Here is a 25,180-nt window from a genome sequence, read left to right as displayed (position 1 = left end):
CCTTCTGCCTCGGTAAGTTAGAGTTTTCAGAAGTGGTCTTCTCTGCTCTCCCATCCTGGGGTCAGCTTGCCCTGTGTCCTCACTTCTCTCAGACTCCCAAGAAGATGGTGGATTTCTTTTCAGGTTGTTAGCTTTTGGCTTGTTCCGACAGAGTGGTGGCTTCCAAGTTCGTTCAAGTGGAGTTGGGAAACAGAAGTCTCCCCTTGCTGTTTTCAGGGTTCAGATGGTTCAAACCTGGCTGGAGTGGGGTGACCCAAGCCGGCTCCCCTGGCTCCATTCGCTTCTCTGTTAAAGGTGACTGAGCTTTATGGGGGCCCATAACACACCGTTGGGGTGCACGGGTCTGTGGGCAGCTGCATGCACTCAGGGACCATAAAGCCAACACACAGGCTCCTTGTGTTGCCTTAAAAGGCTTTGGCATGCTCCTGTATAACTGGGCTCTTTTGCTACCCTGAGCTCCTAGAATTGCAGAGCTGGTAATCGTCCTTCGAGTGTTGCCTTTTTTCAAAATGCCCCGTGCTGTAAGTAGCCCTTTGAACTAGGTGATCCTCACTTAGCATCATGGTTTTTGAAGATTCCTCCACGTGGCTGCATGTTTAAATGCTCCCTTGCTTTTTGTTTCTCTGTATTATTCCTTTCTATGAGTGTGTTGTAACTGTTTATCCACTCACCAATTGAGGAATATTCGAGTTACTCCTAGTTTGCTGCAGGGGTAGGGGGAACACTTAAGCGGCTTCTGCAAACAGGAGGATCTAGGTTTCTGTGTAATTAAGTCTTCATTTCTGATGGGATGACAACCGAAGTACAAGTTTGCGGGGTCGCATGACACCCCCTTAGTTTTTCTGAACAGGTTTCTTTCCAGCATAAAGTTAGCTCACTTGATAATAGCCCTGCCTCAGACCCGAACTACCACGTGACTCTGATCCGAGCCCAGATTGGGTCATTTCTGGTCTGGAACAGTTAAGAGTAAGAAGAGTCTCACCAAGTTTTCTCACTAAAACCTCCGAGTGGGACGGAGAGACAAAAGACAGCCTGACACCAGCTTGGCCGTGCCGGTGAGGGTGAGCGGGCTCAGCTGGCGCCGGTTACCCAGGTGCTCCTCCGGCTTGCCGAATCCCCAGGCCGGGCCTTGCTGGGGCCCCTTTGTTCCCCCTTCCGCTCAGGGAAGCTCTACCTTCAGCTTGAAGGCCCAGACCCCTGGACCTTCTCTAATTTTCTTTGGTGAGGGTTTGTGCTAGTAAATACATTATAATAAGAAAAAGGAATGCATGTGGAGATCTGTATCAAATCTTGCCAAGAAATTCTATCTGGGGCCAGCACTGGGGGACAGCGGGCTATGCCATAAGCTGCGCACCACCACATCTGAACACTGGGTCAAGTCCCAGCTTCTCCAGCTTCAATCAATGGCTTCCTACTAAAGTAGCAAGCGGTGTGCCAATCACACGGGCCACCTGTGTGGGAGACCTGGCTGAAGTAACAGGCTCCTGACTGGCCTGGTCTGGCGCTGGCTGTTGGAGTCATTTTGGGAGTGAACCAGTGGATAGAAGATCTTTCTCACTCTGCCTTTCAGATAAATTTTTTGTTTAGAAAAAAAAAAAAGTCCTATTTGTATTTGGAGTTTGTCAAGGTATGTAGACTTTATTCCAAGGGGTTCGCAAGCTTCCTTTGTATTTCACACACCTGTCATTGTTCCAGGTTTGACATTCAGGGTACATTGAAGCGGAAACTGAGAACAGACATTCACTACCCGCTCACCAACTTGGACCTCACTCCGTACATCTGTCCAGTTTTCCGGAAGCATCCTAAATACAACCTCTGTGCAGTGGTGGTGAGTACGGTACTAAAACTGCTGAAAGTGTGGCAATTTTAAAGAAAGTTCTAGAATGACCTGCCTGAATCACCCCTGCTCCTGTCTGTTCCTGACTTCTCTTACATTCTTTTTAAAAACGAAATACAGATCCTGGGATCTGCCTGTGATACCTAGAGCTGTAGGGCAGGGAAAATGTGGAAGGCCCTAGTCCCTGCCTCCTCACTGCGCCTCCTCTCACTGGGAATTGCAGTTCTGGGCTCATTTGCGAGCAGTGCTTCTGGAGGCAGCGGAAGTCAGTGCCAATAGTTTTATGTTGCCTCGTATGAGACATTTTGTGAGCAGAGCCTGGAAACACCGGGTAAGTACTAGCCACAAGACTCGGGCATGTATACAGACAGTCTTAGGAAGACTCACTTTGACTTGAAGGCAGCTGTGATCACCGGGGAGCCCCTGAAGGAAAGAAAGGAAGGAGTGTGACTTGGGCCCAGTCACCGGGATTGAGCCGTCCTCAAGTTGCTAGGCTTCCTCTGGCTTGGGGAGTTGCAGTGTGTGTTTGGGATGTGCTGGGCTCTTGGATCTGGACTGGAGGTCAGCTTGTGTCTCAGAGTGCCCAGGCTCCCAGCAGAGCGCTGCAGAGGCTGCGGAGCCGCTGAGGTCTGATCTACCTGCTCACTGCGTTGTTCCACTGATGTACGTTCCTCTCAGATGTCCTCCCCGCTGGTCTCTCTGCTTAACATCTCCCTGAGCTGTAACTACAAACTTAGGAAAAAGGATGGCTTTTCTTCTCCCCATCAAGCTTTGACATTGTTCTTGTTTGAGTTTATCTCGCTCTTTTCACTGCTTGGGGCATCTATGGTGGCCCTCTCTATCACACTGAACACAGACTCTAATTGGAATTCCAGATAGGACAGCAATGGCCTCTTGTTTTCCTATTTTAGCTTCATTATAAGTATTTCTGCTTGATAACAATTCAAATAACAAAAAAGCTGAGTTTAAATTAAAAATGGAGTTTTTCTTCATTGTGAAAAAAAAACCCCACACATGTATGTAAGTGAGTCCTTTTGGTATTGAACTGATCATTCATTATTTGAGAAACCAGGAGTTGGTTTTGAAACAGGAATCTATTTCGTCAAAGGCATCTCTGAAATGATGCTAAGTGGCCTTTGGAAACCTCTTTAGGGTGTGGTCCGTGGTCCGAGCAAGAACCAGGCCATGCGTGTGGTCCGTGGTCCGAGCAAGAACCAGGCCATCATGTGCTGCCTGTTGGCCTGAGGGCCCATCCCAGATGCACTTCAAGCACGTGGTGTTTTTCTTTTCCCTGTGTTTGTATAAGATGAGTACATTTCCTATATTGAGGAGCGTGGTGATCCTACTTGCCCACCCTCCCACCTGCCCACAGTCTCATCCTCCTGCCTCCTGCCTTATTGGTTTGTTTTTTTTTAAAAAAAATTGACAATGACATGCTTTCAGTTCACTTCCCAATAATAAGTTTAACCCTCCAATAGGTAGGAAAGTCAATTTGTAGCAAATAGAAAACAACCACTGTTCTGCAAGTGGACAAAGACTATAAGCCATCACCACATCTCACATGGTCAGTTTTGCGCATGTCAGACATGTGTTTGACAAGATCCCCATATGACAGGTTGGCATGCGGAGGACTGAGAAGGATCTATCCAGAAGCAGATACCTTGGCACCATTCTTAAGAGATTGACTCAGCGTTGGCGTGAAGCCCGAAGGGTTCACTGCTCTATAAAACAGATTGTTTATCTGATAGACTAATAGGATCCTACAAACATATGGCGTGTTGGGTACCAAACACAGCTAAACATGTAACTTGAACCAGTGCGCCGATATGGGATTTTAATATTCACAGTGTCTTAACCCACTGTACCTCAATGCCTGCCCAAAGTGTCATTTTTGTCCTTTAGTAACAGCCATTCTAACAGGTATATGGTGATATCTAGTGGTTTTAATGTCCATTTCTGTAAAGCTTCGTAATGAGCATTTTCAGTGAACTTGTTGGGTATTTGGATGTCATGTTTTGTAAAATGTGTACTCAGAATATTTACTCACTGTTTTTTTTTAAAAGATTTCAAAAAAGTTTTCTTTGAAAGGCAGAGTTAGGAGGGGGAGAGTGGAAGGATGAGTGAGAGACCGCTTCCATTTGCTTGTTAACTTCCAAAATGGCTGCAATGGTCAGGGCTGGGCCAAGCTAAAGCCAGGAGCCTGAGCTGGGTCTCGCATGTGGGTTCAGGGGTCCAAGCACTTAAATCGGCACTCACATGGCAGGCTGGCATTGCAAGTGGAGGCTTTGTGCACTATGCCATAGATCTGTTCCCCCATTTTCATTTTCAGTATTATGTTCGTTTTTCCCAATCAAGTGCACTTTTGTTGGCAAAATATAATTCAGATTCTTGTCCATGAATTAACTGGCTTATTTGCTTTTTTCCCTAGAAAGTTGTTTATATTCCTTATATATTTTTTATATTGACTCCTCATCATGTTTATGGTGTGAAAGTATTTCCTTCCATTCTGTGTCTATTTTTTCTTTTCTTTGCAAAAAGTTTGAGTTTTTTTTTTTTTTCTTTTGATTTTATATACTCTGACTTGTTCACTTAGCTTTTACCTGTGCTTCTGAGGTCATGGTCAATAGGTTGTTGCCCAGACCAGTAAGGCTTTTTCTGTGTTTTCTAGTTGTAGTTTTATAGTTTGAGGAGTTATGTTTAAATCTTTATCCAATTTGGAGTTAATATTTAAATGTGCTATGGGGTAAATACCCAATTTCATTCTTGTTTGTGTGGCTATCTAGCTTCTCTACAACTAGACTGTTCTTGGCACCTTTGTTAAAATCACTTGACCTCAGGCACAAGTGTGTCTCTGGACTTTGTCCTGTTGCGTTAGTCAGTGTACCTCTTTGTATTCTAGTGCCATACTGTTTGGATTACAATAGCTCTGTACTGTTAAATTATGGATATATTCTGCTTTGGTTCATTTTATCTGAAATTATTCTTTTCTGTTTGAGATCTTTATGTTTTCACACAAATTTAATGATTGTTTTTTTTTTATTTTGTGAAAGATTTTACTGGGGTTTTGAAGAAGATTGCATTGAATCGGTAATTACTTTGACAAATCTGCAAATTTTGACAGTTGCAAGTCTTCTAATCTGTAAACATAGAATATCTTTCCGTTTGTATTTTTCTTCATTTATTTCATCTTTTGTATAAAGGTCTTTCACTATCTTGTTTCAGTCTATACCTAAAGATTTTTTTGTTTTTGTTGTGTGAGGTTTAAAATTTCCCATTTGTATAGTTTACTGTTATATAAAAGTGCTAGATTTTTGTGTGTTGGCTTTGTATCCTGTAACTGCAGATTTTAGAAGTCCCAAGAGTTTTATTTTTTTTTTAAGGATTTATTTTTATTGGACAGTCAGATATACAGAGAGGAGGAGAGACAAAGAGGAAGATATTCCATCCAGTGGTTCACTCCCCAAGTGGCATCAACAGCGGGAGCTGAGACAATCCCAAGCCAGGAGCCAGGAGCTTCCTCCAGATCTCCCACATGGGTGCAGGTTCCCAAGGTTTGGGCTGTCCTCTAGTGCTTTGCGAGAGCACAAGCAGGGAGCTGGATAGGAAACAGGGCTGTTAGGATTAGAACCGGTGCCCATATGGGATCCCAGCACGTTCAAAGCAAGAACTTCAGCCACTAGGCTATCATTCCAGATTCCAGATCCGTTTTTTACAGAAAGACTCTAGCGCTGGTTAAGCTCCTGGTTGGTCCACTTCTCTTTATAACTCTTTGAAACAAACAAATAAATAACTTTAATAAAAGTTGGAAAAACGGTTATTTTTGTCCTGTCCCTTAGAGGCGAACTTCCAGTGTTTCACTGTTAAATGTGATATAGCTGTTTATTCGTATGTGGTTTATATTGAGTTTAGGAACATTCCCTTTTGTTTCTAACAGGCTAAGAGATTTTTAAAAATCATAGCTTTTATCAAATGCTTTTTCATGTCTATAGTAATTTTGCCATGGTGTCCTCTGTGCTGTGGTGTATCACATTTACTGATTTGAGGTACTCTACGCTGCTTGTTCCAGGAATACACCCTGCCTGAGCACAGTGAATGGTTCTTTCAGTGTGTTGTACAATTACCTGATAGTGTTTTGTTGAGGATTTTTGTGTCAATCAAGCACAGTTCCTGGGAGTTCTCTTGTGGTGTCCTTCTTTGACTTTGATTTCAGCATAATGCTGGCCTCAAATAATGAGTTTGGAAGTATGCCATCTTATTTTCTGGAAGGGTTTGAGAAGGATTAGAGTTAGTTCTAAAACTTGTGGTAGAATTCAGCCATAAAGTCATGTGGGCCTGGGATTGTCTGTGATGGGAATTTAAAAATTGGTGATTCAGTCTCTTAGTAGTTACAGATCTATTTATGGCTCAGGCTAGGTGGACTGTATATTGGTATTCATTTATCCTTCCAGATTATTCCACTTGTTGACATATAATTACTCCTAGCACTTCCTTGGAATCCTTTGTATTTTGCTGATACCAGTTGTTATTTTCACTTATTACTCGAGTCTTCTATTTTCTAAAGATTTATTTTTATTGGAAAGTAAGATATACAGAGAGAGGAGAGACAGAGAGGAAGATCTTCCATCTGATGATTCAATCCCCAGGCGGCCACAATGGCTGGAGCAAAGCCAATCCAAAGCCAGGAGCCTCTTCTGGGTCTCCCACGCAGGCGCCAGGTCCCAAAGCTTTGGGCTGTCCTCGACTGCTTTCCCGGGCCACAGGCAGGGAGCTAGATGGGAAGCGGGCCTGCTGGGATTAGAACTGGTGCCCATATGGGATCCTGGGCGTGCAAGGCGAGGACCTTAACCACTGCGCCAGGCCGAGTCTTCTATTTTCAAAGTGTAGCTAACAGTTTAGTTTTTAGATGTTTTAGTGGCTTTTAATTTTTAATCTATATTTCATTTACTTCTATTCTGAACTTTGTTTTTAAAGAACTCTTTTTAAGATTTAATTATTTTTAGTAGAAAGTCAGGAATACAGAGAGGAGGAGAGAGAGAGAGGAAGATCTTCCGTCCAATGACTCACTCCCCAAGAGGCCACAATGGCCAGAGCTGCACTGAACTGAAGCCAGAAACCAGGAGCCAGGAGCTTCATCTGGGTCTCCCATGTTGGTGTAGGGTCCCAAGGCTCTGGGCCATCCTCAACTGCTTTCCAGGCCACAAGCAGGGAGCTGGATGGGAAGTGGAGCTGCCAGGACTTTAACTGGACTGGAGGTGGAGGATTAGCTTACTGAGCTAGTGTGCCAGCTCCAACTGATTTCTACCTATGTGTTACTAGGATTAGAAAATATACTTGATTTGGCTTCCACTGATTTTAAAATTTTTAAGTCTTCTTCAGTGACCGAGCATGTGATTTGCCCAGGGCAGTGTTACATATGCTTGAGAAGAATGTGTATTCTTTTGCTCTTGGGTGGAATGTTCTATATTGGTGCATGTCTGTTAGATTTATTTGATCTAAAGGGTGGTTCTAAGTCCTTTGTCCATTTTTGTTTTTCTGTCTTAGTTAAGTCTACCTGTTACAAATAAGATGGGAAAATTCCCTTTTCATTGCAATTTGTTTTTTTCTTTTTTGAAAAGGATTTTAAAATTTTTATTGCAAGGTCAGATATTCAGAGAGGAGGAGAGACAGAGAAATATCTTCTGTCCGATGATTCACTCCCCAAGCAGCCACAAGGGCCGGTCCTGTGCAGACCCGAAACTAGGAGCCAGTGGCTCTTCTGGCTCTTCCACGTGGGTGCAGAGTCCCAAGGCTTTGGGCCATCCTCGACTGCTTTCCCAGGCCACAAGCAAGGAGCTGGATGCGAAGTGGAGCTGCCAAGATTAGAACCAGCGCCTATATGGGATCCTTGCACTTTCAAGGCAAGGACTTTAGCCGCTAGACCATGGCACAGGGGCCAACTTGTTTTTTTCTTTTACAGATTTATTTACTTTGATTTGAAAGGCAAAGTTATATATAGAGAAAAAAAACTCCAGCTGCTGATTTACTCACTAAGTGGCTGCATAGGCTGGGACTGGGCCAGGCCACACCAGAAGCTTCTCCCAGGTCTCCCTTGTGTGTTCCAGGGGCCAGAGCTTGGGCCATCACCTGCTGTTGGTCCAGGTACACTAGCAGGGAGCTGGATCAGAAGCAGGGCAGGCAGGACTTGAACCGGTACTCGTATGGATGCTTGTGCCACAGATGGAGGCTTAGCCGGCTATGCCATGGTGCCAGCTCCTGCATTTACTAGATGCTTTTTTTGGTATTTCTTTTTTATTTAGTTATATTTGAAAAGCAGAGAAACAGATCTTCCACCTACTTGTACACTCCTCAAAATGCCTGCCGAGAACTGGGAATGGTCCAGGCTGAAAACATGAGCTGGGAGTTCAGTCTGTGTCTCCCACATGGGTGCAGGGGCCCAAGGACCTGGGAGCTCCTCCCTCTGCTCTGAGGGCAGAAGCAGGGGCCTGGACTGCAAGTGGAGCAACTGAGACATGAGTGCCCACATGGAATGCCTGGGTGACAAACAGCGGCTTCCCTTTTTTACACCACAAGCTGGCCACTTTATTGTGTCTTAACAGCGCCAACAAACCCCAAATAATTGTCTTATGTATTTACTGTTGCAGTATTTGATATGTATGTATGTTTGTGTATGTAGTATATATGCACATATGTATTTGCAGTTGTATCATTTAGATGAATTGATAATTAGCTAGTAGGGTTTTTTAATCTCTTTTAAAAAAGATTTATTGGGGTTGAGTGCAGTAGCCTAGCAGCTGAAGTCCTCACCTTGAACGCACTAGGATCCATATGGGCACCATTTCTAATCCTGGCAGCCCTGCTTCCCATCCAGCTCCCTGCTTGTGGCCTGGGAAAGCAGTCAAGGACAGCCCAAAGCTTTGGGGCCCTGCACCCACTTGTGTGGGAGACCCAGAAAAGTCTCCTGGCTACTGATTTCAGATCAGTTCAGCTCCAGTTGTTGCATCCACTTGGGGAGTGAATCGGTGGGTGCAAGATCTTCCTCTTTGTCTTTCCTCCTTTCTCTATATATCTGACTTTCCAATAAAAATGAAATAAAGCTTAAATTTAAAAAAATAATGTGAGTATTGTAAAAAAGATTTTTTGTTCATTTGTAATGGAAAGGCAATTTTTACAGCTAGAAGGACAGAGAGAAAGAGCTTCCATTTACTGATTCACTCCCCAAGTGGCCGCAGCAGCTGGAACTGAGCATATGTGAAGGCAGGAGGAAGGAGCGTCTGAGTCTTCCACATGGATGCAGGGTCCCAAGGCTTTGGGTCGTCCTTGACTGCTTTCCCAGCCACAAGCAGGGAGCTGGATGGGAAGTGGAGCAGCTGGGACATGAATTGGTACCCATTTGAGATGCCAGTTCTTACAGGCAAAGAATTAGCCAATTGAGTCATCATCCCAGCCCCCTTTGTCTTGTGTTACAGTTTTAACGTTTGTTGTGTGTGATGGAAGTGTAGTTATCCTTGCTGTCTTTGGCATCCATTTTTTGCGTGTGTCCTCACTCATGCTGGGAGTCTCATAGCAACACAGATGGGCCTCGCCTTTTTCTTTTTTTTTTTTTTTTCTCTTTTTCTTTTTCAACCCATCCAGTCTGAGTTTTTTTAATGGTCCCTGCATGTTTTTTGGGGGGCTCAGAGGCAGTGAAGTAGCTGCCATTCTTTCGTTCACTCCCCAAAGGCCCACAGTGGCCTTCACTGCCGGAAGGCTGTCCACATGGCCCTGGGCGGCCCAGCTGTGGGAGGCGGCATGGCCCCAGCTGCGGGAGGCGGCGTGGCCCCAGCTGCAGGAGGCAGCTACCTTTGGACACAGGCAAGCCAGAATTGGGAAGGGATGACCCTCGTCCCGGAAGCCACGGCTCTACTGTGGGAGTCAGGCGTCAGAAGGGACATTTTGTTTCGTGTCTTTATTCAGTTGAGGGTAGTTGTAGAGAGCCAGCTCATCTGCTCGTTCACTTCCCAGATGGCCACAACGGCCAAGGGAGGCCAAGGCCAAGGCCGAGTGCCAGGGCTCCGGTGCACCGTGCAACATGCAGGTCTCCCGTGGGAGGACAGGCACCCAAGGATTTGGGCTGTTTTGTGCTTAAACAGCATCTTGAGTTTCAACTACCAAGTCCAGTGCCTACCCCAAACTGGTACGTGTGTTGATTGGAAAGTTTAAATGATTTACAGTTGAGGTAGTTGTTGCTAGGTAGCAGTTGTCAGTGCAGTTGGGTAATGTGTTCTGGATCCTTTGTGTCCTGGTGTGTCTTATCGTCTTCCTGTGTGGTTTGATGGCTTTCTGGAATAGTGTGCTTTTAAAGAAATTAAAACAGGATTCAAAAATTTTATTTTTATTGGAAAGAAAGATTTACAGAGAAAAGGAGACACAGAAAGACATCTGTCTGCGGATTCACTCCCCAAATAGCTGCAGTGGCTGTAGCCTAGTTGATCCAAAGCCAGGGGCCAGGAGCCTCTTTCGGGTCTCCCACGTGGGTGCAGGGTCCCAAGGCTTTGGGCCGTCCTCGACTGCTTTCCCAGGCCACAAGCAGGGAGCTGGATGGGAAGCGGGGCTGCTGTGATGCGAACCTATGCCCATATGAGATCTCGGTGCATTCAAGGTGAGGATTTAGATATTAAGCTATTGCATTGGGCCCAAAACTTGGTTTCTTTTAAAGACCTGACTGAATTAAAAATTCACAACTACAGTTGCCTGTTATAGTAAGTAACTTTCAACAGAGATTTTAATTTTAATTTAATTGAAACAAGAGTTTTCTCTCATTGAAGAAATTCCTTGCTACATTTTTTTTAAATTTATTTTATTTTTATTGGAAAGTCAGATATACGTAGAGGAGGAGAGACAGAGAGGAAGATCTTCCGTCCGATGATTCACTCCCCAAGTGAGCGCAACGGCTGATGCTACGCCAATCTGAAGCCAGGAACCAGGAACCTCTTCCAGGTCTCCCGCGCGGGTGCAGGGTCCCAAGGCTTTGGGCCGTCCTTGACTGCTTTCCCAGGCCACAGGCAGGGAGCTGGAAGGGAAGTGGAGCTGCTGGGATTAGAACCGATTAGAACCGGCGTTCATATGGGATCCTGGTGTGTTCAGGGTGAGGACTTTAGCCGCTAGGGCCCTACAACATTCTTGAATTTAAAAAATATTTCTTGGGCTTGGCTCAGTGGCGCAGTGGTTAAGGTCGTCGCCTTGCACGCCCAGGATCCCATATGGGTGCCGGTTCTAATCCCGGCAGCCCCACTTCCCATCCAGCTCCCTGCTTGTGGCCTGGGAAAGCAGTCGAGGACGGCCCAAAGCTTTGGGACCCTGCACCCGCGTGGGAGACCCAGAAGAGGCTCCTGACTTGGGATCGGCGCAGTACCGGCCCGTTGCGCTCACTTGGGGAGTGAATCATCGGACGGAAGATCTTCCTCTCTGTCTCTCCTCTCTGTATATCTGCCTTTCCAATAAAAAATATAATAAAAATAAATCTTTAAAAAATATTTCTTTTGTTTTGCATGTCTGATAAAAATATAACATAAGGTAGGGATTCAGTTCACTTTCGCCTTATGAAAAGCCCGGTGTGCGGTATCCTCTGTGCCTCCGTGATTTGCAGTGCGGCCTTGCCTGTGCTGTGTGTCTGGGTCGTTCTCTTCACCTTTGGCCTAATTCCAAGCTATCTTGATGACCGTTATTCTAAAATCTTTATATAGGCCGTAATTCTTCCTCTAGTCATTAGTGAATTTGTATTCCATTGTTCAGTAGTTTGTTGATTATTCTTGGCTCATGTCAAGGTCCATTTAAAAAAGCACCTCTTGTCTTTCATTGTGTCTGGCCCTAACTGTCGCAGGCATTTTGGTCTCTCTCTCTCTCTCTGCCTCTCCTTCCTGCTTCCCTCCTTTTCAAACAAAACAAACAAAAAAAAGCAGCTTTGTTCAATTTTTTTTAAGATTTATTTATTTTTATTGCAATGGCAGATTGACAGGAGAGACAGAAAGATCCTTTGTCCACCAAAGAGGACTCACCAAGAGGGAAGTTCACTCCCCAAGAGGCCACAATGGCCATAGCTGAGCTGAGCCGAAGCCAGGAACCAGGAGCTTCTTCTGGGTCTCCCACGTGGGTGCAGGGTCCCAAGGCTTTGGGCTGACCTCGGCTGCTTTCCCAGGCCACCAGCAGGGGGCTGGATGGGAAGTGGGGCTGCCAGGACACAAAGCGGTGCCCGTATGAGATGCCAGCACTGGCAGCCAGAGGATTAGCTAATTGAGCCGTTATGCCAGACCCCAATTTTTGTCTTTCAAGATAAGTTGTTCACAGCTCTTCTTGCAAATGTCAGGATTTTTTCTGTCCAATTATTTCTCATCTCACTGCTCTTAAGACCTTCCCATGCAGCGAACAGAGCCAGTGTCAGGAATACCCTCGTTCTAGATCGGAAAGGCTACAGGACTTCAGCTGCTTTCTTTTCTGGTTCTGTGTGTTTCTGTATGTTTTAAAGGGTGCTGACTTTTATTAATATTTTCCCGCAACAGTGCTGCCTGGACTAATTTTTAAAAATCTGAATACTGTCAATTATAAATGCAGACTTTCTGATTTTTACTCTTGTGCATTGCTGGTCTAAATGTACTTTAATTAATGATCACAGGCACATGTCACTGAGTTTGATTTACTGTATTTCAAGCTTTTTGTATTTACTTGAATGAGTGAGATGTGCTTCTGTGTTTTTCTGCATAACTCTTTTTTGCGTATTTTGGTTAGCAGGATTATATTCACCTTAAAAAAACGAACTTGAGTTTATCTCATGTAGAAGTGTGTGCATAAGTTATTCTGTGGTGAAGTTTCTTGAAGACTTGACGGAATTCACCTGTAAACCCATCTGGTCTGGTGTTTGCTTTGAGAGAAGAATTTATTTGATTTAGATTTAGTTTTCTTTAATTGAAAGACAAAGGGTGGAGGGACAGAGGGGATACACTGCTCAGTTGATGTTTCATCCTGTCCGTCACCCCCCCAAGTGGCCACAGTCGCCAGGCCCTGTCAGCCCAAACCCAGGAACCAGAAACTGTGCTGGCCTCTCACATGTGTGCAGGGGCTCCAGCACTGGGTCCATCCTCTGCTGCCTTCCCGGGCACAACAGAAGAAGTTAAATAGGAGCAGAGCAGCTGGAAGGCAAACCAGCCCTTAGCTGCCATCTCAAGGTGCAACTTAACCCCTGCACTACCGTGCTGGCCCATTAGGGTGGTTGGGTCCCCTAAGGGTAAACTTAACTTCTTTAATGTCTGTAGTCCCACTGAGGATGTACACAACGTCTCATCAAAAAGTTTGTGGAATATGAAAATGAAAGATAATTTCATAATTTTTTTACTTATTTATGGCAGGGAAAAGAGAGTGTATAATTCCATCTTTTATTTTCCATTTTTTTATTTTTTAAAAATCTTTACATAGTTAATTAGGGTAAAAATGTTCAAGGGCTATAGGAAAGTGGATAAGACTATTTTTTCCATATTGTTTACTTCATGTATCTGGGGTAAAAGGGGAGATAAAGGGATAAGCCCCACCCAGTCTCCCACCCTCCCCAGGTCCCGGATGTAGGGCATGCTCCAAGGTTCTTGCTCAAGTGGTTTTGATAGTTCATCAGTTATGAATTGCTGCCAGTCTTGCCATTCCGAGCATGATGAAGTCGCTGTGGAATCCACTGATTGACATAGTCCATTTTAACGTCTCCGTTTGCCCATATTTTCACTGCCAACATAAGGCTGGGGTGGTTGATTGACTTGTTCTGTCCTGTCTTTTCATGGTTAGGGATCTGAGTCCAGCAGTTTGATTGAGGGTATCCCTAAAGAAACTTTGTCTGAGGTGTTCCCAGACCAGATTCTTGTATGTACTAGCAAGTACAGGGCCCGGCACAGTCCATCACCCCGATCAGCTGGTGGTTGCAGTTGCTGGGTCAATTCTGTTTCCAGCCCTGTCTTCCACTGGAACCAGTAAGTGTTGTAGTCCAGCCTGGTTCTACCCACCACACACTCGGCCCTCACATAAACCAGTGGGAGCTGCAGCCTAGTCGGAGCTACGGACAATAACCCCCACCAGGCCCGCTCCCTATGCTGGTTCCCTTGTTTGCCATTATGTGCAGCAGACTAGTCCAGTCGGTCCCACATCCCATTCAGTGCTCATACATGTAAATGGGCATTGAAGCCTAGTTCAACCCAACCAGCTCCACTATCCAACCCACACACATACTGTTGGGTGCCCTTCTGTCTAGCCACCCCTGCCCCTATCCTAGTTTTTATGCTCTCCAGTGGGAGTGGTAACCCAAGAGGGAGGTGCCCACTATCTCCCTGCTAGGCTACTCCCACTCCTGGATTATGCACTCTCCAGGTGATTCTGGAGTTTAACTTGGTAGAATTAGCCCCTAGTGCCAGCCTCTGCCAGTTGATGCTGCGGCAAAGCCCAACCAACCCTCACCTACTCTATTTTATGCTTGAACTAGTGTTGTGGAACGTGGGTTAAGGTGCCACCTGTGATGCTGGCATCCCACATCTGGTGCCAGTTCATGTCCTGGCCACTTTGCTTCTGATCCAGCTTGCTGTTAATACACATGAGAATGTAGTGGACCCTGCCACCCACACCAGAGATCAGCATGTAGTTCCTGGCTCCTTGCTCAGCCTGACCCATTAAAAAAATGGGCCTGTTGCCTTAGCCTAATGGCTAAAGTCCTTGCCTTGCACGCGCCGGAATCCCATATGAGCACCAGTTTGTATCCTGGCTGCTCCACTTCCCACCCAGATCCCGGCCTCTGGCCTGGGAAAGCAGTCAAGGACAACCCAAAGCCTTGGGACCCTACTCCCGCATGCGAGACTCAGAGAAGGCTCATGGCTCCTGGCTTCGGATTGGCTCAGCTCTGGCTTTGCGGCTGCTTGGGAAGTAAATCAGTGAACAGAAGATCTTCCTCTCTGTCTCTCCTCCTCTCTGTATATCTGACTTTCAAATAAAGAAATAAATCTTAAAAAAAAAAATACAAACCAAAACACAGTTGAATAGAATTCCAGAGTGATGACATGTGGTCCTTGGCTTTTCCTTTTTTGGGAGATTTTTATTACTAATCCAATCTCATTTCTTGTTATTGTTCAGATTCTCTAATGTCTTCATCATTTTATGGTAGATTATCTGTATCCAGAAATGTACTCTTTTTTTAAATGTTTTCCAGTTGTTGGCATATACTTGTCTAGAATAATCTCTAATGCTAGTTATATTATCTGCTTTTTCATCTCCGATCTTGATATTTTCTTTTTAGTCTTTTTTTTCAACCATTACTTTTTTTTCATTTTTTTAAAAATAATCTTACATAGTTAATTAGGGTACCAAGGGTCAAGGGCTACAGGAAAGTGGGTAAGACCATTGTTTCCACACTAATATCATTTTTTCTCCCTGTATCTGGGGTTTGGGGAGAAACAAAGGGAGAAGCCCCACCCAGCCTCCCTCCCATCCCAGGTCCCCGATGTGAGGCATGCACTGAGGGTCCTGCTCAAGCAGTTTTGATAGTTCAACACGTTTGAATTGCTGCCAATCTCACCATTCCATTCTGAACATGATGAAATCTCTTCAGAATCCACTGTCTGACATAGTCTCTTGTGGTTGGGGTTCTGAGATGAGCAGTTCAGTTGGAGGGATCTCCAAAGCAACTTCGTCTGAGGTGATCCCAGACCTGATTCTTGTGTGTGCTTGCCAGTACAGGGTCTGGCTCAGTCCTTTGCCCCAATCAGCTTATGCACATGCTGGTGGTTGCAATTGCTGGGTCAGTTCTGTTTCCAGCCCTCTCTTCCATGTGAACTGATGGGTGTTGTAGTCCAACCTGATCCTGTCCACTTCATACTTGGCCCTCACACAAACCAGTGGAAGCTGCAGCCTAGTTGGGGGGGGCCTCCCCATAATCCCCACCAGGCCCGCCCCCTACCCTTGTTCCTATGCTTGTCTGTATGTACTGCAGGCTTGTCCAGTCTGTCCCACATCCCATTTAGCTCTCATACATGTCAATGGGCATAGAAGCCTACTTCAACCCAACCAGCTCCACTATCCTGCCCACACATACTGGCGGGTGCCTTTCTGTCTAGCCACCCCTGCCCTGTCCTGGTTTGTGTCCTCCAGTGGGAGTGGTAACCCATGAGGGAGGTGCCCACTATCTCCCTGCTAGGCTACTCCCACTCCCTGATTATGCACTCTCCAGGTGGTTCTGAGTTTAACTTGACAGAATTAGCTTCTAATGCCAGCTTCTGCCAGCTGATGCTGCGGCAAAACCCAACCATCCTTCACCCACTCTAATTTTTGCTTGCACTAGTCAGAACAGTCAGCCCAAGCTGGCCCTTCCCTGATCCAGCTCACATGAGGCCCACAGGTTTATAGCCCTGCCTAGTCTGGTCTGCCCCCATCCCAACTCATGCTCTCCAGTGGAAGTAACTTCCCAGCAGCGGAGTCCACATTCCCCCTACCAGTTCTGTCCTCTCCACCCCCTGGTTCTCACATGTCCTGTTTGGGCACTGTGACCACATCTTACATGGCTCACCCCACCTTGGCATTTGTAATGTGCACTGATTTGTGTTACAACCGAATCTGACCCGACCCACACTCTGTTCTGATGCTCAGATTCACCAACTGCTGATGTGAACTGGTTCAGCCTGGTCTGCCCCCCCACCTAGCCAAACCTATGACAGTGGGTATCTCTCTCTGGCCTGGTCTGGGTTGCTCCCTATGGTGGTTCTTGCGCTCACCTGCAGGGACTGTGTTTCAAAAGAGGAGTTTCTCAAGCTCCTCCATCAGAACCTCTCCCTGTGCCAGAACTTGTGCATACTGGTGCTTCCATGGGCCAGCCCTCCTTGCTAGCCTTCAGTCCATTCCAGTTCTTACTATTGGATGTTTCAGCCCAGCCAAGGCTTGTCCATACCCAGACACTGCTCACACATGGCTCAGTAGGGGCAGAGACCTAGCCTCATCTGTCTTACATCTACCCAGGTTCTCCAGAGCACAAAATGGTGGAGTCTAACCCAGCTCGGTGTGCCCAGCCCCAGTCCACACTTGTGCTGAGGGAGATTGCAGCCGTATCCAGACTAGAATGCAGCCCACACTTCGGCCCCCGCACTCACCAGTGGGAATCCCAACACAGCAAGGTTGTACTCTCATAGCTCCCCAACTGAGCCTATTCCCAGCCCTAGATTATGCATATACCAGTGGTTGCTCTGACCCAGTTGACTTAGCCCCTCACCTGTCTCAGCCTTTGTCTTTGATGCCGTGGCCTAGTATCCTTGGCTTATGCAGACCAGTCAGTGTAAGAGCCTAGTTCAGCATGACATGTGCTCCATCCTGATTTCTGTTCTTCCTTGTGAGTTGAAGTTTGCTTGGCCCTGCCCGGTCCACCCCTTTCCAGTTGCAGCTCGGCTTACCCCACATCCTATTTCATGATGCACGTTCGGGTGTTGCTGCCTTGACTTGCCCAGACTGATATCGGTTCCTTTTTCCGTGATACCAGGTGCCATGGTCACACCTAGCTCAGCCCATCGGCACCCCACCTTGCGAGCTAACCTGCGGGACTTGTATTTCCTCCACAGAGTCTACCCCTGGACCTAGTTCTCTTGCAAACTGGTTAGTGTCTTGACTTTGCCAAGTGTGACCAGTCCACGGTTCCACCACCCAGTCAGGTACCGGTACCTAGCCCTGCCAGAGAGGTCCCCATCAATAGCTTTGCTGTGGATTGGTGTGTTGCCATCAGTGATGCTCCATATTAACAGCCCATATCAGGATTCCTAATTGGGTTGGTGAATCAGTCTGGCCCAAATAGATCTTATGGACACTCTCCTCCCAACCATCAGGTCTCAGTCCCCACTCTTGCCCCAAAGTTTTGTGACCCTGTTACTGGGATTCACACAGAATTCATCTCACCTACACTCACACTGGCCTTATTCATGGATGTCCCTAAGCAGCAATTGCATATCCTAAAAACCCCAGAGTTCACCGCCAGGCAGCCAACAGGCAGAGCCTGGCACCACTTGTTGCACAGGCCACCCAAAGCCTAGGTAACTGCCTCTTGGCAGTGGCTTTGGCCTGGGTCCAACACTGGGTCTGGCCTGGCTGGAGCACCCTCTGGAGCTTCCCTCTTTGTACTAAATTCTTATACTTTAAACACCACACTGTTTGTTGAATTTTTTTTTTTAATGTATTTAATGATTTGGAAGTCTGAGTTTCAGAGAGCCAGAAAAAGCTAGAGTGAGGGACAGATCTCTTCACAGTTGACCTCGGCAGCAGGGCTGGCCAGGCCCAAGGCAGGAACCACGAGCTGCTTTCAGCTTTCCCTCTGAGCAGCAGGAGCCCAAGCACTCGGGTCAGTCTGCTTCTGCTTTATCTAGGACATTAGCAGACAAGGGGATTGCAAGTGAAGCAGCTGGGACATGAATGGCACCCATATGAGAGGCTGGGGTTGCAAGTGGTGGCTTTGCCCACTATCAGACTGGCCCCCATTTCATTGATTTTGAAAGAATGAGTGAAAGAGGAAGAGACAGAGAGCGAGACATTCTGTTGTCTGGTTCACTCTGAATGGCCACAGAGGCTAGGATAGGCCAGGTTAAAAGCCAGGAGCCAGGAACTCCTACATGGGTGACAGGGGTCCAAGTATTTGAGTCTTCACCCACTGCTTTTCAGGCACATTAGCAGGCAGCTGGATTGGAAGTAGAGCCACCAGGACTTGGCTCAGTTGTTGCCACAGGTGGTAGCTTAACCTGATGCTGGCATTTCATTGATCTTTTTAATGTTTTTGTTTGTTTGTTTTACCTAATCTTTCATGCTCTGGTATTTAAAAAATTTTCTCCTATTAACTTTAGGATTTTCCCTTTTCTAAGTCAATAAGATCTATCATTAGGTTATTAGATAGCTTTCTTTGTTTTGGCTGTAGGTACTTACTGCTATAAAGTTCCCTCTTGGTACCATTTTTGCTGTATTCCTTAGTTTATTTGTTGTGTTTCCACTTCCATTTGCTTCAGGGAATGTTCTTCATTTCCTCTCTCTGTTTATTTTTTTGTTTTGGGTTTTTTTTTTTTTTTAAGATATTTCTTTGGAAGAGTTTCAGTGAGAGGGAAAAGACAGAGATCCTCCATCTGCTGGTTCACTTCACAAAGACCACAGTGGCTGAGCTGAGCCAGTCTGAATCCAGGAGCTTCTTCTGGGTCCTGTGTGTGCAGGGGCCCAAGGATTGGACCCATCCTTGGCTGCACTAGATGTGGGGCAGCTAGGCCTTGAGCTGACGCGCGTATGGAATGCTAGTGCCACCGATGGTCATCTTATTAGCTGTGCCACAGTACCAACCCCCACTTCCTCTGTCTCTTCAGTGACCATTGTTCAGTCAAAAATGGTTGCTTGGCCTCCATGTTATTTGTGTTAATTCTTTTTTAATTTTTATTTTTGATAATGTTATATAGTTGATCAGGGTGAGAAGGGATAAGTGGGTTTCCAAATTTTTCCCTACTTCTTCTGTATCTGTGGAATGGGGAGGGACAAGTGGAGAAGCCACACCCAGTCTCCCAACTGCCTCAGTACCCTGGATGGGGAATGGTCACCCAATATCATATGATCCCCAATGGTTTTGCTCAAGTGGCCTCACTAGTTCTGAAATGCTGTCAATCTCACCAGTCCAAGGATGAGGAAATCCTCCCATTGTCCAATGGCTGACACAGTCGAACTGCAGTCTCCATCACCCAGACATCTGCTGTCATCATGTGGTTGGGGTAGTTGTCCAGTTTGTTCTGCCTCCTTCCTTTGCCATGGTACCAGATGTTCACTGCAGGCCCCAATGAGCTGCCACATCCCCCCATGAGCATCTGGGCCTGCCGTCCTCTGCTCCACCTTTTCCACTAAGGTCTGGTTCTGACACATGTACTCCAGGGTCAGACCACCAATCCTGGATGTGAGCCCTCATCTCCCCACATGCCCCCATCTGTGCCATCCCCCGGTCTCCCTGCAAGCCCAAACCCCAAGCTCCCACAAGCACACCACTGAGCAGCCAATGGGCTTCGTCTGGTACCATTGCCTTCTTGCTCAAACTGGGCCCAGCCAGACCACCAACCCCTGGGGCTCATAGACCCAGCACCCACTGTGCAAGGAGACCTAAGGACCCAGGCTGGCGACCCAGCCCCTGCTGGACTCCCCATCCCTGGGGCTCACGGACCAAGCACCCGTCCACAAATCCTTTGAAAAGCTTGAGTAGTTTAGGTGACTATGCTGGCACACTGGTATGGTTAATATATTTGGCACTAACCAGGTCCAGGATGCTCACCAGTTACTGGCTGCTTTTGTATAATTTTTAATATTCCTTTTCTGGTTGAAATCTTGTTTGATTCCATTGTGATCAGAAAAGACATAATTTCAAATTTAATTTGCTGGAACTTGCTTTGTAGCCTAATACTTGGTCTGTGCTAGATAATATTGCATGTATTGATGAAAAGAATAAGTACTATGCAGCATTTGGATCACACAGTATGTAAATATCCACTTGTCCTATTGGATAGTTTTAACTTTTCTTTGCCTTGATGATGCATCCAGATGACAGTGGGGTTCTGGATCTCCCACTACTGCGCTGTTGGAGCTTATTTCTCCCTTCAGATGCAATACTCTGAATTATAAAAGTTGGTGTTCCAGGGGCCTGGCTCGGTAGCCTAGTGGCTAAAGTCCTCAGCTTGTGTGTTGCTGGGATCCCGTATGTGTGCTGGTTCTAATCCTAGTGGCCCTCCTTCACATCCAGCTCCCTGCCTGTGGCCTGGGAAAGCAGTCGAGGATGGCCCAAAGCTTTGGGACCCTGCACCCGCGTGGGAGACCTGGAAGAGGCTCCTGGCTTTGGATTGGCACAGCTCCAGCTGTTGCGGCCACTTGGGGAGTGAATCAGCAGCTGGAAGATCTTTCTCCTTCTCTCTGTATATCTGACTTTCCAATATAAATCTCAGAAAAAAATAGTTGGTGTTCCAACATTAGATGGTTATAACCGTTGTATCTTGTTGATCCTTTGATTGCTATGTAGTGACTTTTCTTGTTATCTACACACTTTAAAAAAAATTCTTATTATTTGCAAGGAAGAATGACAGAGAGGCAAAGGGAGAAACCTGGTTATGTCCTCTAAGGGCACAATGGCTGGGCCTGGACAAGGCTGAGAGCAGAAGGGTCTTGAATGTAGGGGCTGGGCCCAGGAACTTGAGCCACCATTCTACTGGCCCAGTACATTTGCAGGGTTAGACTGGAAGCAGAGCAGCCAGGACTTGAACTGGTGTTCCACTATGGAATGCTGGTGTTGCAAGTAGTGGCTTAACCCACTGGGCCACACGACCGCCACAGCACACACCCTTGCACCATCTCTTTTAATCATGAAGTCTGTTTTGTCTGATATGCCATTGCTACCAGATAAATTGTTATTATGAAATGCTATTGCTACTTGCTTTTGGTTTCCATTTGCATGAAGTGTTTTCTGTCCTTTTACTTTCACTTTGTCATTAAAGATGCACAAAGATGGAGTTTTTCTTTTTTTTAATTTATTTTATTATATTTTTGACAATCTTTACATATTTAATTAGGGTAAAAGGTTCAAGGGCTACAGGAAAGTGGGTAAGACTGTTATTTTTTCCATATTGTTTCCTTCATGTTTAAAGGGGGGTATTAAGGCAGAGGGCCCACCCAATTTCCCACCCTCCCCAGGTCCCGGATGTAGGGCATGCTCCGAGGTTCTTGCTCAAATGGTTTTGATATTTCACCAGTTATGAATCGCTGCCAGTCTTGCCACTCCGAGCACTATGAGGTGACAAAGTGAATTTTTATAGGTAGCATATCATTGGGTCTGCTGTTTTTTTTTTTTCAACCACTCTCCATCTTTTAGTTGTGGGAATTGTTTACATTCATTCAACGTTATTACTGGTAAGGCTTGCCTGCCATTCTGCTCATTTCTGACTATTTTGACTATTCTTTCTTTCCTTCCTCAGTTGTTACCCATCTTTGTAGCTTGGTGATTTTCAGTATCGTTAAGGTGTTGATTCTTTAGAATTTCTCTTGTGTCTCTGCTCTTGTACTTTCATGGTAAGTTATTCTTCTTTAGCTTCTGGGTACAGGCCTCCCCACCGCAGTCTGGTCTGGTAGTAAAGAATTTCCACAAATTCTGCTTCTTTTGCAATGTCCTCCTCCCTGCTGTAGGATAGCTTTACTGGGTAGAGCGTTCTTGGTTGACAGTTTTTTCCACAAATGGAGTATGTTAGTACCATTCTCTTCTGGCCTCTGAAATTTCTGCTGAGCAGTGATAGTCCTGTGGTAGTCATGATGGCGGATCTTTTTTTTTTTAAAGATTTATTTTATTTTATTGGAAAGGCAGATATACAGAGAGGAGAGAGAGAGAGGAAGATCTTCCATCTGATGATTCACTCCCCAAGTGAGCGCAATGGCCGATGCTATGCCGATCCGAAGCCAGGAGCCTCTTCCGGGTCTCCCACACGGGTGCAGGTTCCCAAAGCTTTGGGCCGTCCTCGACTGCTTTCCCAGGCCACAGGCAGGGAGCTGGAAGGGAAGCGGGGCTGCCGGGATTAGACCCAGCGCCCACATGGGATCCCGGGCGTGCAAGGCGAGGACCCTTAACCACTGCACCACCGCACCGGGCCCCAATATGGCGGATCTTAAGTGAGACTTGCACTTTTCCATGTTTTTATTTTATTTATTTATTTATTTATTTATTTATTTATTTATTTATTTATTGGTATTTACAGTTTGTGATATGCCACGGTGAGGCTCTCTTCTGGTCATGTCTGTCTGGGGTCCAGTGGACCTCCTTGACTTGGATATCTATTTCTTTCCCATTATTGGAGAACATTTCAGCCATTATTTTATTGAATAGTTTTTCTATGACTTTCATCTTTTCCTGGAGGAATCCCCCCAATTTTGACATTTGTTCACTTAATGTTCCAAATGCTTCAGAAGCATTTGTCTTCTTTCCAAATTAAATTTAAAAAAAGTTACAAAGACAGAGATCCTGTATCTGCTGGTTCATTCAACTGGCGGCAACAACTGGGGCTGGACCAGGGCAAAACCCGGAACCAGGAGCTTTCTGTGGGTCTCTCACAAGGGTGTGGAGACCCAAAAACTTCATGCATCTTCCACTCCTTTCCTAGGCACATGCTCAGAGTGTCTGGATTGGAAACGAACAGTCAGGACCCAAACTGATACCAGATGGGAGGCTGGCATCACAGGGCTAAACTGCTACAGCATGCTGCTTCTCCATCGCCGTCCACCCCACCTTTGTTAGGGGGGATCAGTGTGAGCTCTTCATTTCCAAGATTTGTTTAGCTTGTTGTCTACATCACTGTCTTCCAAATCACACATTGCTTTCTTTACTTTGGTAAGCTGTGTTGTGAGTATCCTCCCTACTGTTCTTAGGGATTCTTTTTTTTTTTTTAAGAAAGATAATTCTTTTTTTTTTTAAAGATTTATTTATTTTTATTATAAAGTCTGATATACAGAGAGGAGGAGAGATAGAGAGGAAGATCTTCCCTCCTATGATTCACTCCCCAAGTGAGCGCAATGGCCGGTACTGCGCTGATCCGACGCTGGGAACCAGGAACCTCCCCTGGGTCTCCCATATGGGTGCAGGGTCCCAAGGCTTTGAGCCATCCTCAACTGCTTTCCTAGGCCACAAGCAGGGAGCTGGATGGGAAGTGGAGCTGCTGGGATTAGAACCAGCACCCACATGGGATCCCGGCACATTCAAGGTGAGGACTTTAGCCGCTAGGCCACGCTGCTGGGCCCCATTCTTAGGGATTCTTTAGCAGGCATTGCGTCAGTCCCTTCCTTTGGAGGTATGACGGTGCTTTGCTTTTTCCTGCATCCCAGTGTTGACATGTGTGCATCCAGTGGATCAGCTGTCCCTACCACTTACTTGTTAAGGGTGGCTTTCACAGTGAAGGATTTTGTTAAAGATGTGTCTGGGTTGATCTGGAAGGCTACTTTGCCTTTAGTTGCAGTGGTCAGACACTGTGCAGCTTCCCTCTGTTGTCTTACGTTGTGATCAGTGTTGGGGATGTGGTTCCCCTCTAAGTTCCAGCATGGCTACACGGGTCTCCTTGACGGTCCTTGGGGTGGGACCATGGATGCAGTAGTTCAGACTGACATCTGCTGAGAGAATGTGGGTCCTTGTTCACAAGTTACAGTATCTTGTCACCGAACCAACTCCCTTTTCCCTGAAGTAACTATTCACTCCTCACTCTGCTGACCGGGGCTGGGTAGGAATGGGGTGGGTGGCCCTGTGGACACCAGCACTAGGTCACACCTGGGCTCCACAGCCACCGAAGACCAGTAGAACCCAGGGCTGGGGCTCAGACCTGCTGTGCAGTTGGCTCTTTACTGCTGAGTGGCCTCAGGGTGCACGGTCACTGCAGGTGGTCACACGAGTGCTGGTCTGGATGTAGGACTGGGACCGTGGGTCCTCACTTGGCACTGTGACAGGTCCACATGCTCCATCAGCAAATACTGGCCTATGGACAAGAGACGGTAAGGATCTGCTTGGTTCTAGTTCTTACCAGCCTGGCAGGAGTTCCAAGGCACTTTGCCGTTCGTGTTCATGCCATACTCCCTGTGGCTGAAGTGCAATTCCTTGTTATCCATCCAGGGTTGGAGATGTGATCAAGGCAGCTCCTGGCTGCTGGGTTGACCCTGGGCTGCATCATAACTTGGTATTTCAGCCACAGGGCCCATCCTGGACTCGCACACTCTGGATGAGCACAAAGCTGGAAGAGATGCGAGCTGAAGGCTGCATCCACCCTTGCAGGGCGCAGGTGTGCACTTACTGAGGCTCTGGTCTCAAAGCTCCATCTGTGAGTACTGGGGATTGGAGTCTCACAGGGCCTTGGGCTCACGCTCCCTCCAAGTGCCCTGCAGTTGAAGTCTGACTCGTTGTTCTTGGAGGCTGGGGGAAAGGGGCAAAGGAGCCATCCCTGGCCACCCAGGATGACCCCAAGCTGGGTTGCACTTGGGTCTCAGTCACTGGGTCCTGACCACCTTTGAGGAGGTATATGCCAGGTCCATGTGAAGCTGGACGTGATAAAGTTCAAGAGTAAGTCCATTCCACCGGGGCGTAGACCTAGCTAGAGGAGTCATTTGTAGGCACAGGTGCAGGACTAGAGGCCTCTGGGCGTTATCTGGTGCTGTGCCTCTCCGTATGGGCCTAGCACTGGTGTCTCTTCCTGTCCTACCTTCCAATCTTGCTCCACTGCCTGTCGAAGGTGGAGATTTGGTGGCGACGCAGTCGCTCGGCTCCCTGGCTGACGAGCGCTGGCAGGCTCAGTG

General features: G+C 46.6%; 1 protein-coding gene across 2 annotated transcripts in view; it reads left to right on the top strand.

The window, feature by feature from the left end:
• The window catches only part of USP50 (ubiquitin specific peptidase 50), a 42,346-nt gene that overhangs the window by 12,097 nt on the left and 5,069 nt on the right, over nt 1–25,180 (top strand). For both annotated transcript variants that reach the window (XM_040968821.1, XM_040968819.1), the window contains one exon: nt 1,696–1,828. In XM_040968821.1, the coding sequence (XP_040824755.1) occupies nt 1,696–1,828 (133 nt within the window). The remainder of the gene's footprint in view (nt 1–1,695; nt 1,829–25,180) is intronic.

The sequence above is a fragment of the Ochotona curzoniae genome, unplaced genomic scaffold, assembly GCF_017591425.1.
Source record: "Ochotona curzoniae isolate NIBS_2020 unplaced genomic scaffold, NIBS_Ocur_1.0 scaffold_4701, whole genome shotgun sequence".
Lineage (NCBI taxonomy): Eukaryota > Metazoa > Chordata > Mammalia > Lagomorpha > Ochotonidae > Ochotona > Ochotona curzoniae.
This window is presented reverse-complemented; position numbering and strand designations above follow the sequence as displayed.